Source organism: Bombyx mori, chromosome 5 (assembly GCF_030269925.1).
Source record: "Bombyx mori chromosome 5, ASM3026992v2".
Taxonomy (NCBI): Eukaryota; Metazoa; Arthropoda; class Insecta; order Lepidoptera; family Bombycidae; genus Bombyx; species Bombyx mori.
In genome coordinates, this window is record NC_085111.1 from 1797629 (window position 1) to 1817741 (window position 20113).

The 20113-nt window shown below is 39.8% G+C and overlaps 1 protein-coding gene across 1 annotated transcript in view; it reads right to left on the bottom strand.

The window, feature by feature from the left end:
- Positions 1 to 20113, bottom strand: part of LOC101744793 (NBAS subunit of NRZ tethering complex) — a 36043-nt gene that overhangs the window by 4070 nt on the left and 11860 nt on the right. Inside the window, exons 16-37 of the mRNA XM_062668534.1 lie at positions 19626 to 19947; positions 17885 to 18040; positions 16431 to 16564; positions 15463 to 15648; positions 15222 to 15324; positions 14399 to 14598; positions 13681 to 13796; positions 12741 to 12873; positions 12337 to 12387; positions 12116 to 12235; positions 11345 to 11459; positions 10376 to 10473; positions 9677 to 9933; positions 8799 to 9010; positions 8026 to 8213; positions 7183 to 7344; positions 5950 to 6110; positions 5440 to 5627; positions 3555 to 3688; positions 2808 to 2897; positions 2136 to 2261; positions 941 to 1117 (exon numbers count right to left, since the gene is read on the bottom strand). Of these exons, the coding sequence (XP_062524518.1) occupies positions 941 to 1117; positions 2136 to 2261; positions 2808 to 2897; positions 3555 to 3688; positions 5440 to 5627; positions 5950 to 6110; positions 7183 to 7344; positions 8026 to 8213; positions 8799 to 9010; positions 9677 to 9933; positions 10376 to 10473; positions 11345 to 11459; positions 12116 to 12235; positions 12337 to 12387; positions 12741 to 12873; positions 13681 to 13796; positions 14399 to 14598; positions 15222 to 15324; positions 15463 to 15648; positions 16431 to 16564; positions 17885 to 18040; positions 19626 to 19947 (3429 nt within the window). The remainder of the gene's footprint in view (positions 1 to 940; positions 1118 to 2135; positions 2262 to 2807; positions 2898 to 3554; positions 3689 to 5439; positions 5628 to 5949; positions 6111 to 7182; positions 7345 to 8025; positions 8214 to 8798; positions 9011 to 9676; positions 9934 to 10375; positions 10474 to 11344; positions 11460 to 12115; positions 12236 to 12336; positions 12388 to 12740; positions 12874 to 13680; positions 13797 to 14398; positions 14599 to 15221; positions 15325 to 15462; positions 15649 to 16430; positions 16565 to 17884; positions 18041 to 19625; positions 19948 to 20113) is intronic.

Below are 20113 nucleotides of genomic sequence, written 5' to 3' on the forward strand. Positions count from 1 at the left end.
TTAAGCGATATTTTTGCAAATTTACAGGGGAGCTATTTAAAGTCTAAAATTTGAAAAAAATATTATAGCAATAAAAGTTCTTCAGCTATTCGAATGAACTTAATTGAATTCGAACTTAATAGAAGTTCAATTAAAAACAGTGAGTTGTTGATGCTAATACCAAACATAAAGGACCGTTAATTATAAAGATAAATGCCGCGTATTACGCGAAATGTCGCTTAAACCAAATAGCCTTTTACCACTCGATATTATTATATAAATATTAATAAAGCACTATAGAAGCGTTCCTAATATCTTGGTCGTCTGACGATGGATGGATTGTTACTTTCTTCGGTTGTCAACTTGTTGCGACTTGTAAATGAATTAAAACTAGAGGTCCCGCAGTAGTCGAAATTCGACTATAATTAATTGGAATTGTAAGTTTGTACACTATTATGTTTGTATTTTACACTTCTATAATCACAAATTTCGCCAAGACTATAGACTATAGAAAAATATTAATAAGGACAAACAATATTTAATCTATTCTCAATTTGACAACAGACGTCAAGAACAAATGTTTGACAATAAATAGTATGCATGCGTGTGTGCGTCAGATACATGGTATGTAGTGTGTGTAATGTTTTCTATATTGATTTAATGTATCTTTTATGCATTATTTTAAAAAAATATTAGCATTGTGCACTTCTTCTCTATAGTCTCTATAAGTGTGGAAAATTTCATACTCCTCCGTCCGCGCAGCTTTCATAAAAAGGGATACAAAGTTTTTGCTTCACGTATTAATATATAGATTACTGTTTGATCTCGTGTTTATCTGTTACTGATCTTTTCTGCTAAGTTGATGTGGAAATGTGAAATTTACAAGTGGTTTTTAGTTTAATTGCTTAACGAGCTTAACTTGGCGAATCGTCGACGTTTATCGTGTATGTAGTGGGCGTACCTCTGGTCGGCGAGTGCTTGCGCGGCGGCGCGCAGCACGTGCGCGGGCGGCGCGGGCACGTGCAGACACTGCAGCAGCGGCGCCAGCGGGGGCGCGCGGCCCGCCCCGCCCCGCAGCACCAGCCGCGCCAGCCCCGACACCACGCGCTCCGCGTCACCGTGACTCTTCTCTATCTCACTGACACATATGACGGAAGGTCTTAGTCTATAGGTACTACTGTTTGAATTCGGAACGTCAAAAGTATCAACGAGCGACGTCCGCTGTGACACTTTCCTCTTTTCAATTCCAGCCGCCAAGGGCGACACATCGATTTCATATTTCATATATTCATATATCTTTAATTAGTCACATAAGGATTAATAAAGATATCAAAACCAATAAATACAGTCCACTCTCATTTACCACAACGCAACATATGGTCCTTTGAGCTATACTAGTATAATAATATAATATAAATATAACAACTACTATATTTATCTTATTGTCTGCATCTACCTAACTGGCGAATTCTATCCCTGAACAAAAAGCATTATACTAGAATTTATAGCAATTACAGTACACTGGCTCTGGCTATTTCACAGTAGCAAAATCGTCCTATATGTCATTAATAACCGTAGTACTTCCTCCACTGACCGATTCAAAGTCGAATAAAATTTCATTTGTGCTGTGCCGTTATACCTAGAAACGGATCCTGTGAGAGAGACATCAGACGGCGGACTGGTATGGTGCTATGGCAAATAGTGCTATGTTCCAAATGTTCCGTATATGGGCTGATCGAAACCTTTCAAGGAAGACCAAGATTTATTTTCTATTTTTTAGTTTAATTTTATATAAAGCGTGTTTTTTTGTGTTTTAAACTATTATTTATTTTTCATTTTTTTTTTGTTAAATTTTCCATAAAAGCGTATTTTTAAAACTATTAAGTACTTTAACTTCAATTCCAGCCTTATCGACTATAGATAAAAATTATATAAATTTGCAAATATCTTATTTTGCAAATTGAATAATGGAATAATCTTATCAAATTAGTGTATTGTCATCGGTCTTCGACAAATTTACAAAGTTTGAAAGATGAAATCTGGCCGTTTAAAGTGGGTCAAAATCGCGTCTAAAGAAGTCAGTTACAAACATACATACAAGTGAAGCTAATATAAAGCGTGTAAAAACTCGCACTACACCGGACAGCAGTACTCACGGCCAAATCGTATCCCGGGGCACGTCCGTGGAGTCGATGATGGCCTGCACGCTGGACGAGTGGAAGTTCTCCAGGAAGCGAGCCCAGCGCGTCAGCTCCTGTCCTACTTGCGCCCATGTTTGTTCGCTAAATACAACAATTCTCAATAAATTTATTTCTGTGTTCTTTTTCTGTAATCTGGGATGTCACAATACTTTTGTCGGGTTGTTAGAGATTTAACTTGGTTGAACTGAAAATAACTTTTATTTAGTGTTTATTAAGAATATTAAATAGTTTAATTTAGTCATCAAAGTATTGTAACTCATTAAAGATGTTAAAAAGTTAATTACCTATATTTAGGTACCTACCTAACAACTAAATAATGCCAGCTCTATTGAAAAACTCTATTGTCCCTATACGTAACCCGATTCATCCACACCTGGGTGAATAGGGACAAGTGCGTTTTTCTAACTTTTATGATTATCCTTTAACAAAATATATCTTAACGCATTGTAAATGAAAAATTAAACTACCGGAACCATGATGATCTCCGTTTTATTACTATAATTATAAAAAGAATGATAAAAATCAACGTCGAACTTAAAAATTGTCCCGGCTCCCCCCGTTTTACGGTACGCGAATCGGTTATGCGATAATAATACTATACAACTAGATCGGAGTTGCACTTCCTACCTCTTGTTCGACTTGTGATCGTTCTCCTGCTCTTGCTGGCAGTAATCGACCGCTTGTAGTATCATCAGGCTGCGAGTACCGGCAGGAACGCTGTAAGGAACAACTTTTTATAAACAACCATTTAAAATTTAGCATTATCCGTATCCGGCGGTTGTGTGATTAAAAACTGATGTGGTTAAATCGCGAATAACGGAATGTTCAATCTTGAAGGCTCCGTATCATTTTTGAAGTTATACTTCTTTAGGCGCGTTATGAAAAATTGATGAGAGTAAAATTTTACGATGCGCGCGCACCCTGACATAAAATTAACAGAATGAAGTTGCCCACTAAATCGCTCATTACAATAGGACCGACGTAACTTGGCGAGTCTGAATATAGCCGCAAGTGAACTTTCGCGCATGTACACTCGTAAAAAAAAGTGTTATTAGCATTCATTTTTTAGTAATATAAATGACAAAATTATTATTTAATATAATTCATACTAAATATTATTAAATTATTAACGTTAAATATTTATTATTATTTTTTTTATATTTAAAAAAATAAAGTATAACTTCTTACGCGCGTACATAAGTACACGCACCCTTTTTTTGTGTCAAATTCATTTCAATCGCATATCAAAACTTGGCTAATAGAACTAAACAACCCAAGACATCCATATGAAGACTCCCACTTACGATGGTAAAGACTAGAGCCTCAAGCTAAAAGGGATATTTATGTATAGGCATCCCTTTGCTAACCACTGACCGTTGAACCGCGTCATCAGAGAAGCAAGTGTCGGCCACAAACTGCAGGAGATCCTCTTTGGAGAGCTTGTTGAAGTAGCTCGAGCATTGTCTGTATTGTTGCATCCACTTCTTGTTGGTCGCGTTCGAAGGGACCTGTGCGGTGCAAATGTTTGGTTTAATTTTTTTTTTTTTTTTTTTTATACTTATTGTACACAAAAAGAAAATACAATAAAAACAGATTTAAAGAATTCTAAATACTATGTACAAAGGCGAGCTTAACTCATTCATGAGTTTTCTTCCAGCAAACCATTATCAGAGAGAAATACGATGTATAAGAGGGGAATAGTGTACAATATAAGAGCTATTAAAGCATGATTTTTAACTAAGCATTAAAAAAAAAAATCTAATATTAAATGAAAAATACATAAAACAATAACTTAAATACGATTAAAGTGACAGGAAATGTTTCTTCTTAATCTATGTTTAATCTATTATATTTACTATTTAATTATATATTATTTTTTATTATATATTTAATTATTTACTATTTAATTATATAATATATTTACTATTATATTTATTATTATATTACTATTTAATCTATTAAAATGTTTAATCTATGATTTATTTATTTTAGTTGACAAAAAAATTAAAATAAGACTTGATCTAAAAGTCTTAGTTACCAGGTCATAAAAACCTTTAAAAAAAAGTTTACAAAAAATAAAATTCTTAGTTAATGAGTCAAGTTCGTCTTTGAACGTGCCGTTTTGTAATATAAAGCTTATATTATTATGGGATTTACGCAACTAAACTGTGTCCCTGTAGCCTGTGAGCTTATTTGCCCATAGATGCAATAAAAAAATTGTTACCCCCAATTTTTTATCTTCATACTTCATATAGTTTTTTTAAGCCAGAATAAAGTTTCTAAATTCAGTTTTCATAGACTGCATATACATTGATTAAACTGACTTTGCAATTTGGATACAGGAACTTATTGCACTTATTTTTAAAAATTACCACGCAAATTTGACAAGCTCGTTCGAATGTAATTTTATTAGGTGTGACGTCATTCGAGGTCAAAATAAACGAAAACGTAACCATAGATCACACACTAATAAACAACGATCATTAAAAACAGTAATCATATTTTTATCATTGGTGTTTAAGTTGGATGTAAAAAAAATGTTACAATTATTCATTTGGTGATTCAAAATGAAAATCGTTAATATTAAATAAAAACGATGATTGTATAAACGTTTTAATCAAATTAAGATCCAAACAGTTTTAATTTTTTATAATATGATTTGGTACAAGGATATTCATCAAGGATGTTAGAGGAAGTCTGAAAGTGGCACCTATGACAGAGAAGCTGAGAAGTCGCGTTTGGGATGGTATGGGCATGTGATGAGACGAAATGAAAATGAGGTTGGTAAGAGAATGTTAACTATGAATGTGAAAGGATGTAGAGGAAGAGGTAGACCTAAGAAGAAATGGATGGATTGCATGAAAGACGATATGGGTAAGAGGGGAGTGAGCGAAGAAATGGTATCTATCTATACTAATATATATAAATCTACAGTGGTTTTTACGCATGTTCCGTTATAACTACTGAACCATGCCTCCGATTGACTTGAAACTTGGTATCCATGTAGAAAACACATGGATTTAATGGATAGGCAAATATTTATGTGAGTGTTGGACTCCCTACACCAGTTGTGGGGGCGTTAATGATGAGAATCTTTGTGAGGGTGAAAAATAATAATGTTAATTTTAAATGCCCAGCGAAGCGGACGTGTACAGCTAGTTTCTTATGATATGATTTCGTATAAAGACAAACATGATTAGCGTATCATATATCTCATCACAAGAAAAAAAAAAGTTCATTAGACAAAAAAAAGTCTTACGCTAAAAAAATGTTTGGTGAGCCACTTCGTGTAGATGCTGTTGATGGAAATGGGCGTCTTGAAGGCGGGCGGCAGTGTCCTGAGGAACTTGCCGACGATGCCCACGTTCTCCGGCCTCATGATGTCCACCAGGTGCGCAGACAGACGCTCCGCCGCGCCCGGCTCCAGCAGCAGCTTGTAGTCCAGCTCTGCACCGCACGCACGCACTCTCACTCACTCGAACTCACATCAACGTAACCCATCAAAAAGGTCAATAGCACTGCATTACTCATTTATTACTGGTGGTAGGACCTCTTGTGAGTCCGCGCGGGTGGGTACCACCACCCTGCCATTTTAGCCGTGAAGCAGTAATGCGTTTCGGTTTGAAGGGTGGGGCAGCCGTTGTAAGTATACTTGAGACCTTAGAACTTATATCTCAAGGTGGGTGGCTCATTTACCATTTTACATGTGGTGAAGTGAATAGAACGACTAAAAGTCCGACTCAATCCCGAGACTATCCTGTACAGTTACCTGGGGAAGCAGCTTTGGCTTTCTTGAGCAGCTTGATGTGCTCCATGACGGTCATTCCGAAGAGCACTTGTTTCTCATCGATCCCTTTCAGCAACGTGAAGAAGTTAATGAGCGAGCTGTGGTCGTCGCCGCGGAGCTGCGGCCAGAGCACTTCTCGTATTCTGTAACCAAGTACCTCTACTCTGTAGTAGTACCATAGATTATACACGGACTTTTTGGCGGGAACGCGAGGAGTGAAGTTGTGTGATTTGTTTTATTTTGTTTATTTAGTATTTCTTCAGGTTTAAATGTGTAATAACGGTGGTTTATTAACTATTTAGTATCTGTGAAAGTGCACATATGTAGGAAAATAAAACAAAGCCGTTAGACGTAACTTCTCGGGATCCTACAAAAAGTCCACTGAAAAAGTCTCAGTAAAACGACCACCATTTTACTGAGATTATACATTCATCCCATATCATCTCATCTCATCTCATTTCATTTCATCCCATTTGATTAATGTCTCAAATTAATCATCTTCATTTCATTTCATTCCCTGTTCCATGTATTCATAAATTATTTTTCATAAAAATCAATAATACTAATTAAAATAAGACATTACCTAAAGGTCTTAGTTACCAGTTCATAAAATCCCTTAAAAAAAATCTACTCGGCACACACAACAGAATTCGTCGAATTTGGTAGATTTCAATATTTTATTGATCTCCTCTTGTTCTGTTTGTCAAAGGGATACAGCTGGTACCCGGAGGGCGCCGGTCAGTGAATCAGCGACGAGATACAATACAGCACTCCATAAGCTTCAATTTCGAGTGTTGTTTGTAACGGTTTATTAGTAGTTTAATAATGACGACGACGTCTATGTTGTGTGATGACCTCATCAGCGAGCCTGCGCGTGTGCGTTGTGAGATTGTGGAAGCCATCGTACCCCCTAAATCTACTGTGAAGTCATCCCGCGTTCTGGTTTGAAGTAAGGGACGCGTTCTACAATCCAGTAATATTTTTTATTTACATATCCACCAGTAACCTGAGGGTGGAATTCTGGCTTCACCATAACCGATGGCCTCACGGGGCTCAGCTTGAAAGATTTTGCCAATATCTGCCTAACCGAAATTTATGCTTCACAGTGGGTGATAGCAATGCCGTTGTAATGTCCACGGGCACAGCCATAACACCAAGTGGGGAGTGGATCGTCCCCCCTCGAGCGCGGACTAAGTGCCGTAGCGGCGGCAGTACCGGTTGTAGGCGGCGAGGTCAGCGGTGAGGCGGGCGGCGAGGCGGGGGGGCGCGGCGAGGCGGCCCGCGGTCCCCGCGTGCGCGAGCCACATCTCCAGCGCGTCCAGCCCGTACTTGTCCGCCAGAGAACACGCCACCTCCACGTGCTTCTTCTCCTTAGACCTGCAGCACGGACTACTAATTCAAGTCCCCAATATCGACACGACAAGTATCATAAAGATAACATTCTAATAAAACAGTGAAGAATGTAGCACGCCATCACTGCGATACAAGTTTTAAAAAAAATTGTATGCGTACAAAGTACACATGTCAGAAGTGAAACTTCTTTGGCAGACAATTTTTTATATTTATAATTATAGTAAAATCTCAGATAATGAATATTATTGTGGCGAGTAGCCATCATACAATACAAGATAATTGGCAGATGCCTGAATCTTGCTTAAGACATTTTCAACATAAGCGTGCATATATACAAGTTCTGAACAACATCCGGACCGTCGATTTACCGAGCAATATCACCCGCCCGGCGGAAGATCTTCCCTTTGTCGTTAAACATCCCACAATTGGACAAAGACGTCCTACATTTCCGTGTCACTAATATTATTATTATTGCGTGTAATACGTAAAATTTTTACCGTCGGGCACGCAAAGAAGTTTCACTTCAAAAACCGGTGTACTGCGAGCCCTCACGGATCGCGCAATTTTTCATTGTGCAGACCACTGTACTGTTTATTATGCTTTTATAAATGCGCCAAAAATATATTTTGTAAATATGCTGACGAAATAAGAATTTAAAATAGAGAGTAGTATCGGAGAACGCCTTCTGTTCGTAGCAGCACTGACCCGGCGAGCCTGTAGATGAGCTCCCGCCTGTAGTCGTCGTCGACGTTGAAGAGGAGCCCGTTGACCGCGACGCCGAGGTTGCGCAGCGCGGCCACCTCGCCCATGCCGGTCAGCTTGTCGACGCACTCGTTGATCACCTTCAGCTGCACTTCCGAAGCGTTCTTCTGCTTCAAAGTCATCCTGGCCATCTGGAAAATAACGCACGTTTAACTCTCAATATTGTAATTTAAAATCCAAAACTGCATTCATTGTCATTCTAATTCTAAAATATCTATATATTAATATGTGAAGCAAAAACTTTGTACCCCTTTTTACGAAAATTGCGTGGACAGAGAATACAGAGGAATGTAATTTTTTTTTATTGTGTATAAAAATATATATTAAATCAATAAAAATAAAAAATTACCCACACTATGAGACTACCATGTTTTTAACACAACACATATATATACATATACTCTGTTTATTGTCATGCTTTTATTATTATTTAAAGTCTGTGGTCAAATTAATAATAGATTAATATTATTTGTCTATAGCGTAGTCTTGGCGAAATCTGTGAGTAAAGAATCTTCAAACTTATAATTTCAATTAATTTCGAATTTCGACTACTAGGGGGACCACTAGTTTCTATAATAATAGTTATCAACAAAATTTTTTTTTTTGATATTTTAATTATTTGAAATTGACAGATTTGAATCCAGGGACTGATCATTTAATAATTGCATCATTTATCACCCGCTTATCGCTATCGGCCCAGTTCGTCGACTACTGACTTTGGTCGGCTTGGTCAAGTACACGTCGTCCCGCAGCGCGGCCGAGTTGCAGTGCACGAGCGTCGCGTACAGCGCGCAGCTGACGGCCGCGTCCGTGTGCTGACTCTCCAAGAACTTCTTCGTCACGTCGTACTCCTGAGTGGACCGCAGCAGGCAGGCCACGCTCAGCGGCGTGTCTCTGTACAGCAGCTCTTCCCCGCACTTCTGGACCACTGCAATATCACGAGGTTCGACAGTGTCATTACTGCAAAAAGTTGTCTTGTTGCCTTCTAAAATAGAAATTGGTGGTAGGACCTCTTGTGAGTCCGCACGGGTAGGTACCACTGCCCTGCCTATTTCTGCCGTGAAGCAGTAATGCGTTTCGGTTTGAAGGGTGGGGCAGCCGTTGTAACTATATTTGAAACCTTAAAACTGATATCTCAAGGTGGGTGGCGCATTTACGTTATAGATGTCTATAGGCTCCAGTAACCACTTAACACTAGGTGGACTGTGAGCTCGTCCACCCACCTAAGCAATAAAAAATAAAAAATAAAAAGCCATCGTAGCATACGGAAGGCCATTCCGAACTCGTCTTGATCTTGTTGATATTGATCGATAATAATTTGTCTAATAAGGACCAATTAATTACATTTAAAAAACAAAATTCGTTTCTGTTTATTACAACATTATATTTTCTTTTAAGAAATAAATATTTGTGAGATAAACAAAAGAGAAAAAAAATTCTGAACTGTTTAATCTGCATGTCAACCTATGACAACTCATTTTAAGTTTACAAGAGCCCATGGATATAAAATCACATCACGATTGACACCGCTCGTCTTGATGTATGAAGTCGAAGTGTGAAGCAGTTGTATAAGAAAGGTTTGGTCAAAACTCACATTCGGCCTCTAGCTGCGCCGTGTATCCGTGTTCGAGACAGTTTTGTATGTAGTAGGCGGAGAGCAGCGCATGCGCAGTGCCGGTCGGGCGCTCCATCGCGAACCGGCCGTACGAGTAGTGTCCCCCATCGCCCCCCGCGGGCGCCCCATCACCCCCCGCAGGCACCTCGTCACCCCCCGCGCGCGCCCCGCCCCCGTACACACGCGCGTACCACTCCGGGTAGCGCACCTCCGCGCTCTCCGGACTCGACTTCTCACTGGATTTATTACAAACAACTTCACATTTGTCACGAAATTGAAATTGAATTGAAACTTTAAGTTCCTAACCACTATTGTTGTCATTATTTAATGGACTGACAATTAATTTGGGTAGTTGTAATTCTTTAAAAATATTGTCCTTTAAGTTATAATTATTTAAAGAAGTCATACTTCTTTAAAATATTATAAGCTATGTAATTATTTTTTATGAATATTAAGTTAAATATACCAATTACCATCGAATTATATCAAAGAAGTATAACTTCTTTCGTGGGTACAGTAATACGGTTTTTGACGTAGTCCTAATGAGTCTAAAATTAATCTTTATTTTTTAACACCAATATTTAAAAAACTCCTATAAAGCACTACATGTCAAACACTCATTTATTGGTTGTCAACAATCCGGTGTTAAAATTGTTAATTTATTAGTTTAAGCCTCACCTTATATCGTACTTATATTGAAACGTGTTTAGGACATAATTCCTTGGTGGCTTCTTGTCTTTAGCGGTGGGCACGATATCTTTCCTCTCGATCACCGGCTGTAACAACACATAGCAGAGTACATTAGCTCTCAGCAGTGATGGATTTACGGCGGGCCCTAGGGCGCCATGATTTGTGCGGCGGCAAAATTTTTAAAATGCCAATATTTCAAAGACGAAGAGGCAGACAGTCAGTCTCCTTTTAATTTTTTGTTATTTCTTTGTAGGCAGACGAGCATGTGGCCCACCTGATGGTGAGCGGTTTCCGTCGCCCATGGACTTCATTAATGTCAGGGGCAGGGCCAAGTTGCTGCCTACCGTTAAGTACTTAATTGCATCAAAATTAATAAAATTGATTCTAATATTAAGGCCGCCCTTCAAGTCTAAATCCGTCACTGGCTCTTAGAGACGGGACAAGGGGAGGTGGCTTCCTCGCTTGACGCCGCTATATCAGAATGGCACAAGCGCGCGGACGCGGACACGGCCGCCTAATCAATATCGTCAAAGTCACTGCACATCTTTTGTGTAATTAATTCATGTTCTCCCCGTGTTCAGTTTTGTCATTTTAGTGATTCAGTACCCCACTATGTTACTATTTATTTTCTTCTGAGTGTATTACTTTTAGTAAAAGAAATGTACTTCTATATTCAAGTATTTTAATCCATCTCACTTTCAAATAAATCAATTCGATAACCATAGTCCACAAATCAGAAAAAGGACAGGACACTTTTCCAAGAAATAAAATTGTATAGTTATGCACAAATTGTAGTGGTTGGCTTTTATATTTATGAAGTATGTTAATCGCTTACAGTTTTGTTCTAGTTGACAATAAATGTGTTTATGAAAGTAGCCGCAGTTCCAACCGGTCGCTTTGCAAGTCTACAGGTAAGCGATGGACTTTAGTCGATGTGATGATCACACGTATACGCACAGTTGTTATGGCGTCGGCGAACTCGTCGTCTGTGGAGGGCCATCGGTCGGTCAGGAACTGCTGCTCCCTTACGAACACGCCGGTCTGCTGGAGACTCTCCAACTCCAAGCTCAACCTGAACAGATTTATTACTTTAAGCTTTCGCGGCTATTTACAGTACACGAAATGTTATTTAGCCGGTCCTGACTGCGGGTAGAACGTTAGGAGCAGAAATATCTGCCTACCTTATTTTTTTTTTTTTGTTACCACTGAGACTGTACGAGTCATCCCGACAAGGCGCAGTCTGTCAACACGCTGGTCTCATCAATGGAATATGCTTAATATAATATAATATGCGCATAATATAACTCATAAAATAAAAAAAGTCACAGTAAGAATCCGTTAAATAATAATGTGTAGATGAATTATATACAAAGAGTGAGCAAATTGTTACAGAAGTCTAGTACGAGCAGATCTGTCTGAAGACATACTGTTGACATCGAATGTCGTGCTGTTTAAGCAGCTTGGTTGTATGACATTCACCGTCAAATAAACAAACTCATTATTTCAAAATGTTTAAGACACATAATAATATATACACTTATGTTTAAGTAATATCACCTTCACACTACACCTACCAAGCTTCATCTCTACACTCCCCTAAGGTAGAATGTTAGAGAATGCCTATGGCATTAAGTCCGCCTTTATACTTTCTAGTATAAGAAGTTATAAATAAATAAATAAAATGTTAGTACGTGTGGAGGTGATTTCAAATTCACAACGGACCGCTACCAGTAGTAGTTAGTAAGTTGAAGTGTAATGACCGAGCAGTGAGCATGTCGTGCATCTGGTTCGCGTGGCAGTAGGTGAGCGCGGCGGCGTACAGGTCGCGGGCGTGCGGCGGGCGGGCGGGCGCGGCCAGCGCGGCCAGGCGGGCCAGCAGCGCCGCGGCGGGCGGGTAGCGCAGCGCCGCCAGACGCGCGCCCGCCTCCGCCGCCGCGCCCGCACCTGCTGCGCCCGCCTCCAGCGCGTACTTGCCGATCAGCGACAGTACTTCACCCTCGCTGAAACCATCGATACCTCATCGCAAAACATATCTTGTCGATTCAAAAACAATAGACAACTTATTATACAGAAAATAATATTACAATAAATAAAAAATTGATGCTTTTTTTCAGTAATGTAAGTAATAAATTAAAAATGTGTTTTTAGTTTATCAACAATGATCGCATCAAAACTGACATTTGAGTCGTAGATAGAGTGTATCAAAATGTTCACTAAAGTATCTGTTTGAATAAAGTCAATGACGACGTTTGAGGGCAAACAAAAATCAAAAATATTTAATTAAAATTATTGATAATTAAAACTAAAGTTCCAATGGCCACTGAGCGTTTAAGGACGTGACAAGCGCGCTCACCGAGTGTGCTCGTCGTCTCCGGCCACCCTCAGCAGCGTGGCCAGCTTCAGCAGCTTGGGGCCCGCCAGGTACCCGTTCAGGTCCAGCCTCAGGCACTGCTCGACCAGAGACAGTCTGTCTTCGCACAAACGTACTGCAATTTATTATTAACAAATTGAAACTTCAAAGTTTCAAAACGCTTACTGACCTTTGTCATCAATAATTTGCTTTTTAAATATAAAATCTCCCCCTGCATTAAAAAAAAATTGTGTGCGTGTGCAAGTCACACACGGTAGAAGTAAATCTTATAAAAAATAAAAATAATCGCGAGGGTCAACCACTCCGCAGTGCAATGGAGCAGTCTCACCCTGGGGGAACCGCTTGCATGGTAGCGCCCTCTGTGAATTGATATTTTAACTTCACGTATAATGTGTTCTATCTCATTCTCTCGTTGGCTGAATCCTATACATGTCTCTATGGACTTATTTTTTCGTTTCATCGAATTTGAAAACACAACGGAATCGTTGTGATTTCAAACTTTTAGAATCTAAAGAAGTTTCACTTCAGAAATGAACTATTATGCTTTTCAATTAATGAAGATTATTTATTTCAGAAACAAGTCCATATGTGTACATAGAATCATTGAAATATATAAAAAATTACCGAAAACTAATAAAAAAGTGTACATATGATTAAAAATAATTATCAGATTGTTTTACTAATTTTCCAATTCGAATAAAGTATTCGCAGTCATGTGCGAATATTCCAGAAAACTCAGACATCCGAGTCGCGACACATGCCCCCCTCAGTAAGGGTTAACATGCACGGTACACGGCCTACACACATCCTCTAGATTATAAGTCGCCGCTTTACTCTATTTTAAGTGGAACCAAATATTTAATGCCTGTATATTTAGTCAATGTTGAATGACTTCACCCGTAGGAAGCAAGAATATGTTTACCTTGTATGGGCAGTAGCGGGACCTCAAACGAATTGAGTATTTGAAATGACGAGATCAGATCCAGCTCTTCTTCGATTTTCTTTACATTTTTTTCTTTTATCAGCATTAGACACGTCCTGAGGATGATGGAAATAATGTATTCACTGAAGACGGTCGTGCGCCAAGCAATAGGAGCTTTTAAACTTAACACAGTTCGGTAGGAGAGTACCCGGGGAGTCTCCCCGGACAATCCATAGACAACGTCACTGCGCCTATGTGCCGTATTGTTATGCAGACTTGCGGCAAAAATGGATTGCGGTACCAAGCCGGGACGGTAATACATAAAATGTCTCCTGAAGATTATTTCTTCTAGAAACCTTTAATAATAGTCATATACAAGCAATGAATACAATATAAATATACTTTTTATAAACCAATTACGCAAAATCGTTCTAAATTAATTTTTATATACTATAAGATTTTTACTGGTGGTAAAACCTCTTGTGAGTCCGCACGGGTAGATACCACCAACCTGCCTATTTCTGCCGTGAAGCATTAATGCGTTTCGGTTTGAAGGGTGGAGCCGTTGTAACTATACTGAGACCTTAAAACTTATATCTCAAGGTGGGTGGCGCATTTACGTTGTAGATGTCTATGGGCTCCAGTAACCATTTAACACCAGGTGAGCTGTGAGCTCGTCTACCCATCTAAGCAATAAAAAGATAAAGTAGGAATTAACCTGGCAATATCGAGAGCGGGATCCTCGAGTCCTGATGCGGAGTTGACGTACTCAGTGGCGGCGGCCAGCACCAGCTCCAAGGCCTTAGGGTACGGCACCTTCCGGCTGTCCCCCCGCGCCGACTTCGAGCAGTTCATGACGTCGGCCGCCAGCCGGACGCTGGGCGAGTGTCCCGACGTTAGTAACGACGTGGCGTAGATCTGAGGAGGCGTCATGTATTAGACTTCAAAATAATCCACAACATTACAGGAATAAGGTCGGATATTAAATAGCTCTGATCCAAAATACACAAAACAAGCTGCACTTGTATAAAGTTACACTCTATGTATAATGCAGTAGTGTTCACAATCGCTCGCAGGCCTGCTTCACAGTCTTGCAAAGCTGCCTCACTGACACACTGGATACTATTGTGAAATATAGGACTAAACAGAAAATAATTTTCTGTTTGGTCGATCCTCTATTGTCTTTTGTCCGAGATTTTCTACATAAGGAAGATTTCTTTCATTATGAAAAATTCACTTATTATCATATTTTTTTTGTATTATTTAGATGGGTTGACGAGATCAAGGCCCACCTCGTGTTAAGTGGTTACTGGAGTCCATAGACATCTACAACGTAAATGCGCCACCCACCTTGAGATATAAGTTCTAAAGTTTCAGTATAGTCTTCAAAAAATACGCATTACTGCTTCACAGTAGACATAGGCGGGGTGGTGATACTACCTACCCGCGCGGACTCACAAGAGATCCTACTACCAGTAAGATTAATACCTAATACCTAATACCTACCACCAGTAAGTTAATATTACTTATAAATATCTTACTTCATAGCATTCTGTCTTACTGATGCAGGTGAATAAAGATGATTGTAAATTCAATATGTCTTTCAATAGTTTCTCCCAATCTTGCGCAGTTGGTTTTTCTTCACTGAAATTTAATAAAACATTAAATATACATGCGGAATTAAGTTTTTGTTATTGAAGTTTGAGACGGCAAGACGCTGCCTACCGTGGGTATTTTAAATAAAGGTAAGTGAGGAGTGTGAGTGTGATGAGCAGTACTCACACGGCGGGCAGGGCCCTGGCGAGGCGCAGCAGCAGCGCGTGCGCCTGGTCGCGGTGCGGCGCCAGGTCCCGCAGCGCGCCGCCCGACACGCGCACGCCGCGCGCCGCCAGCGCCGCCCAGCCGCCGCACGCGCGCCGCACGCGCCCCGCCGCGCTCTGCAGCGCCGCCGTCGACATGCTGCCGTCGCTGCACGCACGCTTATATCTATACTAGCTATCTATACTAATATATTCATCTACAGTGGTTTTTACGGATGTTCCGTTATAACTACTGAACCATGCATCCGATTGACTCGAAACTTGGTATCCATGTAGAAAATAAATCCGCTTAATGGATAGATTTATATGAGTGTTGGACATCCTACACCAGTTGCGGGGGCGTTAATGATGAGAATCTTTGTGGGGTTGAGAAATAATAATATTAATTTTAAATGCCCAGCGAAGCGGACGGATACAGCTAGTCAAATATATGTACTGTTTATCCTTCCTTTGTCATCGCGTTAAAGCGGCTAAATCTATTTGCGAATTTTTTATTGTTGGTATTAGAGCAATGATAGAACATTCGATTTAGCAATCATCAAATCAATTACTATGACACAAGATTTAATGGTACACCTGATTTGTAACCAGCGCTGGATATATACCACATTGATTGATTGATGTATCACATCACAGAAGATCAACCGCTAATATTATTAAGAATGTAATTCAAATATGTAATACATTGTGTACGAAATATATACAAAAGACGAATGCAACTTTGAACCACGTTGCCACGATTGAATTCACGAAAACTTGTTGTAGAAATACAATAATTAATAAATTCATAGAAACATGTAAATTCAATATGTGACATATATCGTGACTAGTTTCATCTATGTCACAAGAATTAAAAAAATCTTGCACATGCAAACATACATACATAGACACGTGCAAACATACACATACACGCCCACGGTAGCGGCTCACCTCTCTGTCGGTATAGTGTCGAGCAGGGCGTTCGCTTTCTCCAGGTCGGTGCCGGTGTAGGCGAAGAAACATTTTTCGACTAGATCCAAATGAGTGCAGACATCTAGCGCGAACTCCGTCGGTGACTGCAACACCTACAACATAAAACTATTTAAACAACCAGGGGGAAAGAGGAGTGGTGGTATAAAAACGACACTTGATAATGATTCTACGAAGATTCAAATTCGGTGGGATCTTATTCGACAAGACATGCCACACAGATATATTGTCAAGCAAATGTTGAAGTCGTCGTGGCCTAAAGGATAAGACGTCCGGTGCATTCGTGTCGAGCGATGCACCGGTGTTCGAATCCCGCAGGCGGGTACCAATTTTTCTAATGAAATTTCTTCTTCGTAATCGTGTCACTCTTGACAGAGTGGTCGTGATCGCCATGTAGTGTTGGAAGGGGCAGACTTGATGCGTCTCACGATGTCGCGCCATCTCCCTGCTCGAGGCCATTTCTACTGCACTCATTTAGGGGACCGCAGTTTTAATTTGGTCGGTCCACCGCATTGGTGGCCTCCCGCGCAGTCTTGTACCATCAACGCTTCCCTGTACAACGAGGCGTTCTATGAACCGGCCATCTTGTCGCTAAACGTGTCCGAAGAAATCCACCATTCGAGACTGTACTACAGCAAATAGACGCTGCTTGATGCCGAGTTCCTGAAGTACCGAGTCATTTGTACGAAAGTCTAATGAAATACGTATTAAGTAAATGTTCACGATTGACTTCCATGGTGAAGGAATAGCATCGTGTAGTAAAAATAAAAAATAATTATAATTTGCGTAGTTACTGGTGGTAGGACCTCTTATGAGCCCGCACGGATAGATACTACCACCCTGCCTATTTCTGCCGTGAAGCAGTAATGCGTTTCGGTTTGAAGGGTGGGGCAGCCGTTGTAACTATACTGAGATCTTAGAACTCATATATGAGTCGACTATTATCAAAGCCGGCAATCTGACTTTTGGACAATTATTGGTAAATCAGAAAAACGAATTATTGACTTTGTATTCCATTGGCAGTCACAAAACTCTTCGGAACGACATCTTAGATAAATAACAGGTTAACTATTAACCTTTATTTAATGCAGGTTTTGAACCGTATTCTTTGAAGGAGACGATTATATTCAAATCAATCTGTATTGACATATCAATAACATTTTTTTGTCCAAATGCACAGATTGCCACCTTTGATAATAGGCGACTCATATAAAGGTGGGTAGCGGCATTTACGTTGTAGATATCTATGGGCTCCGGTAACCACTTAACACCAAACACTCTTACGTTTTATTCGTATTACCATCGCTTTAAAGTGACCTTCACCCACAGACTATATTACTCATATAAAATATTGGAGATGAATATTCAAAAAAAATTATTTATTTTGAAAAAAACTCACTTAGCACATTACCCACCAGGAGTATAGGAGACAAGTCTTCAATGCTTATATGCACCAGATAATCGATGAGGCCGTTGATGCAGACGTCGTTGACCTTGGACCTGTTCTCCAGGCGCTTCAGGTACGGGATCACGTACTGCTTCAAGTCCGACACGAACGTTTCTGCCGTCGACTGGATCAACAAAAGAAATCCATTTCAAAAAGCTGTTTGTATTCTTATATTCTTTTTCTCTACCTTATCCCACTACAGTAGGCGCGTGAGTTCATGTCCATTCTGAGGAATGCGGTAGTGCTGTGACCTAGTTAATTATGGTAGTCGATAATAACTACCGATTTAGTCAAGAGCTATCAATTTGGTTTAATGTAACAAGTTTGCAATTTGCAATTTATGAAATAAAATAAATGTGATAAGTAATTACTTGTTTATTTCTAATAGAGAAAAATATTTTTTTAAATTCCAATTCAATCACTATCAAATGAAAAGACAAGCGACAGATCAGAGTCGGAATCAGTATGTATCTTTTTTCAGTAGGTTTTTTTCAATCTGAACTTGTTGGAAGCGGAGTAGTCATGGTTAAATAACACAATAGCGTTAGCGTAAATTTTCGATATCGATAAGCGCGCGTCACAATCGTCAAGGACAACACTCGACGTCAGACAAATGCGGGGAGGCGGGCGAAGGTGGGGCGAGCTGTTCCCCGCGCGTTGCCTCTGGCCCTGATGGACATGAACTCGCGCGCATACACTAGGTGGGGTCGGCACAGCTAATTTTTCTATTCCATTCTCCTCTATCAGCCGTCATCCCAACACTCACTCCTCTCTCTCTCATCTCATCATTCACACACTCCGTCTATGTCTTCTTCGGTTAACCTCTAACCATCACTACCATTTCCATACATCTCCTAGTCACGTGCATCACCTCTCTACGCATCTCATGTCCATACCTAACCTCCTAACCGTTTGTGTTCTGATGAATTCGTTAAATTCCCTAAAATAATATTAATAACATTAATCTGACTCGGGGGTGCAGTAGATAGAGGCCCTAACTGTTGTGCTGAGGGTCGCAGGTTCGGTTCCCACACTGTGTCATGAACAGTTTTGTTTGATATTTGTCTACGTGTTTATTATTTGTATATTTATTAGAGTGGTCTTTATTTAAGGGTTTGTCCGAATTTTTTTCACGATAATCCTAAATAGGTTCTAAGTCTATAAACAAAAATTCATGCCAAGTTATAGCTCTTAACTTTAATTTTAACCGACTCCCCCCCCCTCGATAACCAAGCTTTTAAATGGAAATAACAGAGAGAAAATCTGTTATTACTTTGGAATGTTGTACGTCATGAACGGATGAATAGATCATGTCGGCAAACAATAATTCTTGTAGAAAATTTAACGCTCTACAAAAAAAACTCTCTTATGATTTTTTGCTAACTCTAACGGTTTCTGAGTTATTTAATCTGAGTCATAGTTGAAGCTTAAGTCAATTATACGATTTTTCTATTTCTACCGTCTAATGAACACATTAAAATGAAATTAAAACGTTATAACAGCTTTGAATGCTCTCATATACCTATAACCTAACCCTAGGTTATATACCTATCAAATAGTAAGGGTAACCTCTCAGTAGACACAAGTAAGCCAGTACCACTTGTCTGTGCGCGATCCGAGCACACCATACGAACAACAAACACTTGAACCGTCCGTGCGTTACTGGTACAAATCAATCATCGATTTTAACAGAATGAGACGAACATTACCGTTTTCATGAGCAGCGTGCAAATTTCCAGCGGCGGCAGACCTTCGAGCTGCTTGAGCGTTACCCCTTCGATGTTTATATCGTAGACCAGAGTGTCCAGGGTCATGAGGTGAAACATAATTTTGTCTAAGCCTTGAACGCCGCCGCCGACCATCGCAATAGTCACAAGAGTAAGAGAATGAGAAACCATGCCGCTTCTCTCTTCGATCTCCCTCGCTCTCTTTTCGTACCATTTCCCTAACTCTTCGTCTTCTATTAAGACATCCGCGACGGTCTCGACATCGGGAGTGCAGTCTTCCGACCAGTTGGAACTCCATATCGACCTGGAACAAAACAATAACTCTTTAATTCCATTTGTAACTTTCACGTACGACAACCCCAAACTATTTTGCTGTGTGTATAATTGTTGTAATTATTTATTTTTTTCGCAAATTTTATTCGCAAAACTTTTTATTCGTAGATCATCAGAGTGTATCCGGTGTGAAACCG